General features: G+C 51.2%; 1 protein-coding gene across 1 annotated transcript; it reads left to right on the top strand.

Annotated features, from left to right (window-relative positions):
• The first annotated feature begins 3,924 nt into the window (after positions 1 to 3,924).
• On the top strand, positions 3,925 to 6,943 carry RPL36 (ribosomal protein L36). Its single transcript, XM_075038326.1, has 4 exons — positions 3,925 to 3,991; positions 4,070 to 4,164; positions 6,093 to 6,227; positions 6,812 to 6,943. The coding sequence occupies exons 2-4, from the start codon at positions 4,072 to 4,074 to the stop codon at positions 6,899 to 6,901; spliced, it is 318 nt and encodes a 105-aa protein (XP_074894427.1). The 5' UTR covers positions 3,925 to 3,991; positions 4,070 to 4,071; the 3' UTR covers positions 6,902 to 6,943.
• The last annotated feature ends 217 nt before the right edge of the window (positions 6,944 to 7,160 follow it).

Raw genomic sequence — 7,160 nt, 5'->3', positions numbered from 1 at the left:
GCCCCCTCAAAAGAGCACAGTGGAGCATTGGTGGCAACTACTACCAAGTGCCCAAGCAGTGCCAGCATAGCACTGCATGTCTGTGAGAGGGGCCTTGCTCATAATCACAAGCTTCTGTGTCTAACAGCCACAGCCACTTCTTAGCTGGCAGAGAGAGATGTTATCACTTATGCTGTTCCCACATCCTCTTTTCAGAGCCCTGTTCTATCTTGGTGCATGGGGGTATTTCCATCCTTGACTGGGCCTCAGTTGCAGAAATATTGCATATGATGAACGCTGTGCAGGGATTTTTACTGGTTGCTGTTGTGAGTAATTATTTCCTGGAAGACACTGAGGCTCCATCATGTGCAGAAACACCCTGCATGAACATGTGAAGTTGAGCTAATGAAGCACAGAGCAGACCTCAGTGCAGAACCAAACAGCCCCGAACCTTGCAGAAGTGAGTGGGGCTTTCAGGTGTTTGAGGTCCGGAAGCCTCTAGTAGGACAGCCAGGATGCACTGGGGAAGGGGCATTTCCAGAAGAAACCAGTGCACTGAGAGCAACAAGGTCTCAGCTCAAAGGGGAGGCCTCTGGCTATCTATGGGACTGGTGCTGAAGTGCTTTCACATTGGCTGCTATGCATATTTTTGTTAATTAACATAAGACAGTAGCCTCTGAATTTAAAGTAGCCTGGATTTAGGCATGAGGCTGAGCCTGTCTCCTGCTTGCCTTCCCAATGCCCAGCCCTTCCAGCCTACCTCGGTCTGCTGGCTTGCAGGGTGACCTATGTCGCTTGCTAGAAGACATCTGGCAGAAAAACATGGCTGGATCTTGGCAAATGCAAACACCTGCATCTTGCAAGGCTTTGGCCAAGGAGGGGTAAGAGAGGAAGGTGGAGCTATGCTGGACAGCAGCAGGCTACAGCTTCCTGACTGTCCTCCTCACTTCCAGGGAGGTGGTTAAGTTCATGCTTGGAATTACTGGGTAAAGGGCCTCCACCATTGTGCCAGCTATGGGAGTGCATCCTGTGAGAGCATCTTTAACCTGATGTTACACAACAGCTTGTTGGTGAGTATAGGCTCCACAGTCACCCTCTGGGAATTCTGGCTCCCCTAGCAGGAGGGAAGGCACCTCTGCCTTTCCATGGTTGCAAATGGTGGATCTCAGAAAGCGTGTGTGGCTTTTTGCCCATGACAGCATGCAGGGGGCTGCCTGAAAGAGGGATGCAGTGAAATAAGCAGGTTGAGATGAGTTTGGACCTGACTTGCTTGCCTGCCTTGAAGGCTCATACCCCTGCAGTGAGCAGGATAAGCTTCAGCTTCAGAAGACGATGGGATCCAAAGCATCATCATTCAGCGGTGCATCCTGCACCTCTGTGAGGTAGACCATGGATTGTGCTGATTCTATACTTGGAAAAGAGGAGGGACACTAAGATGAGCCTCATCTGTCTTGTGGCAGAGAATGGCACTCTCTTTATAAACCTGCAATAGATGGGAGAAGGGCAAGGTGTTCACATGCTGAACTTTTCCTTCTTCCCTTGGTCTCCAGCCGAGTCCAGCTGAACTCTGTCTTTTCCAGTTCTGTCCCTGCATGTCCATGCAATGTTTGTGTATGTCTCTTGGGTAGTTTGATGCTGCTTCCATCTTCCATGCTCTGCATTTTTGCATTTAAACTCAATCCAGAATTCCCCATTCAGCCAGTCTGGCCTCCTGCTGTACTTGCTCAACTTCTGGCACACTGGAGTGGATCGTTCTCATACTCGTTCTTCTCCATTGGTTAATCAGAAATTCAGGTGGCTGCTTCATATCTACCCCAGCTCACTTCTGCTTCTCCTCTAGGCTGAAAAAGCCTCATTCCTTCCACCACTCCTCACAGGACATGTTCTCCAGGCCTCAAACATCTTCATGGCCCCCCTCTGAACTCAATCTAGTTTATCAACATTTTTCTTACACTGTGAGGCCTGAACCTAGACACAGTACTCCAGATGTGATCTAATGAGTGCTGAGTAAAGGGAACAATCACTTCCTTTACTCTACCAGGTGCACTTCTGTTAATAAAGCCCAGCATGTTCACCACAGCCAGGACACGCTGCAGACGTTCAGCCTATTGTCCACCAGGACCCCCACGTCCTTCTCAGAAGAGCCAGTCAGTCCCAACCTGGGGCTTCTGATTCAGCCCCAATCAGGTGGTTTCCTTTACCTTATCTCCCTTTTTTCTCCCTCCCATGCCCACCTGTTGGGGTCTTTACTTGTAACGGTTCCGGGAAAGTAATAAGGCAAAGAGCGTGGGGAATTAATGCAGAATACAAAGAAAGGGGGAAATTCAGATGAGATGCAAACCATTTGCAAATGCTGGGAATGTGGGAGAAGGCATTTACCACTGTTGGAATGGGGCAAAAGCTTCTGGAAACTGAAAAACTGGATTTTCTAAGAGGGACTTGTGAAGGCAATGATGGGAGGCAAAGGGTCTGAAAGAACCTTTTCTTGGGGGAAAAGCAGTGTTTTGGGGGGCATTCAATGAAGAATAGGAAGGTAAAATAAGGAGCAACCTGAAGAGAGTTTGGAAACTGTACATCTATGTGTTTGCACATTGAGTGGAAAAGAAAGTGTCATGAGTGGAACATAGCAATAGCCAGGGTGAGCTGGGGAAGAGCCCCGTATCTGCAGCACGCTCCGCTGGGTGGTTTGTGCTCACAGACCAGGCACCAGAAAGCAGCAGCCTCCTCCTCTGGGCAAGTGTTTATTTCAGGGCCACCGAACCTGGTGGTGGTCACATAGACAAAGCAGGTAGCATCTCCTTCTTCTGCACACCCAGAGCTGATGTAAGCAGCCACTTTAAGATAGCTCCAGGCACAACGGCAGTGGCAGGAAAGGTGACACCTCCTTCTCCAGCCTGGGGTGTGTGGCAGCTTCTCCTGCAAGAAAACCAGAGCTTGGGGATGGCAGGAGCATTAGCTGCCCTGTATGATAGTTCTCATCAGTAAAGATGATCTCAAACTTGGGTTGATTTTGCAAATAACAAATTTGGCATCCCTAATTTTTTTTTGCTTGACTTTCAGGAATGTTAGAAGGGAGCAGATTGGGGTTCCTTTTGTCTGTGTAGGACAGTCACCTTCACCCTGCAAGTGTCTGTCCATATTCTGCCCTCCTGTGGAGAAAAGCGTTAGAGCGAGACCTGTTTTATGATCTAAGGGATGAATATTCCTCACTGCTTGAACCTGTGCCCTGAGCTGGGTGACAGAGTCCAACGGGGCGTTGTGTGTCAGCTGGGACAACTGCCCTGGTACGGCAGGAACGAGTCCTGCCAAGACCAGTCCTCTGGTGTGTCCAACAGCAAGATGTAAAATTCTGTACTTTGTTTAAAAACTCAAGTTCTTCAATTCCCAATTAAATTTATATTTTCAATTCAATTTATATTTTCAATTAAGTATTTTCAATGTTAAGAAGTCAAATGGAATGGCCGTTGACAGCAGGAAACAGTCCTTTAGGTTGAACAGCACGTTCACCTCAGCTCCTTTTCAGAGGTAAGGATTTGTCCGGGCAAGAAAATCGCAACCTCCTTCATTTCAACAAAATCGTTTAACCTGTTTCTTTTGTCTGTCAAACGTGGCCAAACCCTAAAGTCCTTCCCGCGCTGGGGGCGGGCGCCTGAGGACCCCCCCCCCCGCCCAGGCCCGTCCTGGCTTTGGCCCCGTCTGTCCCATCCGATACTGAGCCCGAGGCTCCGTCGGGCCCTTCCCGGGGGCGCCGGGACCCCCCGTGTCGCCGGGACCCCCCCGTGTCGCCGGGATCCCCACAGGCCGGGGACGCCGCGCGGGGTCGCGGCTTTCGCTCCCTCCGCCGGCGGCGGCACCGCCCGCCCGCCAGGGGCCGCCCTCCCGGCCCGCCTCTGTGGTCCCAGCGCCAGATAGAGCGCCCTCGGCCCCGCGTGGGCGGCCCGGAAGAGGCGCTTTCCCAGCGTCCTGCGGGCTCTTCCCTCCTTCCGGTGCGGCGCCATTAGCGCAACTACAGGTGAGGGCCGGGGCCCGGGGATCCGCGGCCGGGGATCCGGGGCCATCCGCGGCGGGGCTGACCGCTCTCTCCCCGCAGGCATGGCGATCCGCTACCCCATGGCCGTTGGCCTCAACAAGGGCTACAAGGTGACGAAGAACGTGTCCAAGCCCAGGCAGTGCCGCCGCCGCGGGGTGAGTATGAGGCGAGCGAGGGCCGGGCCTGCCGGCACCGGCGCAGGCCCGCTGCCCCTCCGGAGCCCGCCGACTGGCGGAGGTTGCGGGCAGGGGCCTGTTGCTGCTGGGGTCCGCGCCTCGTGTTGCGGTGGCGAGTCTGGCGTGGAACCAGGCGCCGCCGGAGAAGGTCTGCCGATCCGCCTCCGTCCCCGTTCCCCGGCGGTGGGAGGCAGGGCGGCTGAAAGGGATGAGTTGCCGTTCGCAGCAGCTCAGGACCGCGGTCAGGGAGAGGTGTAGTGCTGCAGCTCGGCTCCTTCTCCGGCTGCCGAGGAGAGACGGGAAGGTTCTGAACCCACACAGCGCTTGGTGATGGCGTGGCCGTGGTAGGCTTGTCAGTGTGGGGCTGAGAGGGGCGGTGGGCCTGTGAAGGCTGCAACTGGCAGTCTAAGACCTAACTGGAGGCCTAGACTGTCTCAGTGCAAGGTGGGTGTCTGCCTACAGCAGCAGTTGGTGTAGGAGTTGAACGTGTCTTTCTGGTGGGTTGCAGAAGTATGTGCTTTGTGGGTCTTGTCCTTTTGTGGTCTCAGGGGTGCAGAGCTCTCTTCGGCCCTGAACCGCAGTGACTGGGAGTAACAGAAAACCTGCAAGAAACAGTGCTTTAAGGGTTTAGAAAGCTGGTGATGTTAGACATGGAGCAGGGGATTAAATCATGGAGAGTATTGAATCTGGGAAGGTGGGTGTGGAGTGAAAGAGCTGGTTATAGGAGAGTTGGCAGTAGAGCAGTCTGTAATGGAAGAGTAAGATAGATGCATTTCAACCACAGCTTAAATTGAATTAGCAGTTTGTTGTGGTTTAACCCCAGGGGGCAACTAAGCACCACACAGCCCTCCCTCACTCCCTCCTGGTGGGATGGAGGAGGGAGTCAGAAGAGTAAAAGTGAGAAAACTTGTCGGTTGAGATAAAGACAGTTTAATAAGTAAAACAAAAGGTGTGCACACAAGCAAAGCAAAGCAAACCAAGGAATTCATTCACCACTTCCCATTGGCAGGCAGGTGTTCAGCCATCTCCAGGAAAGCAGGGCTCCATCATGCATAACCGTTACTTGGGACGACAAACGCCGTTATTCCAAACGCCCCCCCCTCCTTCTTCTTCCCCAGCTTTATAAGCTGAGCATGACATCATATGGTATGGAACATCCCTTGGGTCAGCTGGGGTCAGCTGGACCAGCTGTATCGCCTCCCAACTTCTTGAGCACCCCCAGCCTACTCGCTGGTGTGAAGCAGAAAAGGCCTTGACACTGTGTAAGCACTGCTTAGCAATAACCAAAACATCTCTGTATCATCAACACTGTTCTCAGCACAAATCTAAAACATAACGCCATACTAGCTACTATGAAGAAAATTAACTATCCCAGCCAAAACCAGCACACAGTGAAATAGAAAATAGGCTGGGTGACTTCTGAAGTCCCTCCTAGTCTGGTTCTCTTGCTTACAACAGGTGTACCCCGCAAAACTGCCCCATAATGACAAATACTGGGAGTTATCCAGGTTTAATGAACGTGTGTGTTAATACAAGAGATTAATGCAGTTTGCATCTTTTATCCCATTTGATTAAATGCTGTGTCTAGATGTGGTGTCTGAGATGCGTAGCAATGCAAACCCTGGTTATCTAACGGTCCTGCTTTTTTAAAAAATGTTGGTGCATGCAAATGTGCAAAATACCCAGTACTGTGGCTAAAATGAAAAGAGATTAGCAGGTCTTGTCGCAATCACTGCGCTGCATAGCACCTACCGGGGGATCGTACTTCCTTGGGACGTGCTAATAGCATAAGCTAGTTTTGGGGCCTTAGCCCAGAGTTTGCCACAACCCTTTGTGGTCCTGTCTGGGTAAAGCAGCACTTATTCGTTGTGATCCATACATGTTTTTCCCTCCCTCCCTTCTTCTAGCGCCTGACCAAACACACCAAGTTTGTGCGAGACATGATCAGGGAAGTCTGCGGCTTTGCACCCTATGAGAGACGTGCTATGGAATTGCTGAAAGTTTCCAAAGATAAACGTGCTCTGAAGTTCATAAAGAAAAGGGTAGGTCAATCTGCCATCTTATTGAGGCTGGCAAAAACTCTGCTATTGTTAACTTTGTTTTCTGTCCTTCGCTAGGGATACTTTGCTTTTTAATTAATTCTCTTATTTTCTCAGTTGTTTGGGAAGTTACTGGTCTAATCTGAGGGAGTGGAGGGAATGTTCCTTGGGTTGGGTGGGAGAGCAGGAGATGGACATAAAGGTACTTTGCGAAAAAGGCCCTGAGCTACGTGAAGCCAGACTTGCCCTGCTATTTTTGCGTTATTTGCAAATCTGGTCTGGGGAAGAGCGCGGCAATACTGATGGAGGTTGGGTACCATTAACCAGGTAACTTGAAATGGATTTCATTGAGGGCAGCCATGAGAGCTGAAAGCAGCTTCTACCTTTCCCAAAATAATTGAGTAGAACTACTACTGAGATGTGATGGTATGTAGTTCCTGGCTGGCCAGTCAAGGTGGATGGGGTTTGAGTCCATGTTTACCAGAACTTTACCATCCTGCCTGCTTCTTGAATGCCTGAAGCAGCCAAGAAGTGTTAGCTGTCCTCTGCTGGGATGAATGCTGACTGCACTGCTCTCTCCCCTGCAGGTTGGCACTCACATTCGGGCCAAGCGAAAGCGGGAAGAACTCAGTAACGTCCTGGCAGCCATGAGGAAAGCTGCTGCAAAGAAGGATTGAGTTGTACAGGCTGTAACTCAATAAAGTCCTTTCTCACAAAAACAGTGTAGTGACTTGATGGCACATCTGCTTCAGCCTGTAGGAATGGGGTGCTCCTGGGGCTGCTGAGGAACTGTGCTGACAAGGCCCTGAACTGCAGTAATCCAGAACTTGCATTGCTATTCTATTTTACCTGCTGCTGGAGTTGCTGATATTAGAGTTGCTGGTACTAGCCTGTGGTATGTTCTAGAGGGGGAATCCTCTTCCTCCAGACCTTGCG

The sequence above is a fragment of the Buteo buteo genome, chromosome 10, assembly GCF_964188355.1.
Source record: "Buteo buteo chromosome 10, bButBut1.hap1.1, whole genome shotgun sequence".
NCBI classification, from domain to species: domain Eukaryota; kingdom Metazoa; phylum Chordata; class Aves; order Accipitriformes; family Accipitridae; genus Buteo; species Buteo buteo.
This window is presented reverse-complemented; position numbering and strand designations above follow the sequence as displayed.

Excerpts from the sequence above, each read along its gene's own strand:
- RPL36 (XM_075038326.1), top strand. The coding sequence starts at position 4,072 with ATGGCGATCCGCTACCCCATGGCCGTTGGCCTCAACAAGGGCTACAAG. Across the intron at positions 4,165-6,092 it reads GGCAGTGCCGCCGCCGCGGG|CGCCTGACCAAACACACCAA; the intron begins GTGAGTATGAGG and ends CCCTTCTTCTAG. Across the intron at positions 6,228-6,811 it reads TGAAGTTCATAAAGAAAAGG|GTTGGCACTCACATTCGGGC; the intron begins GTAGGTCAATCT and ends TCTCCCCTGCAG.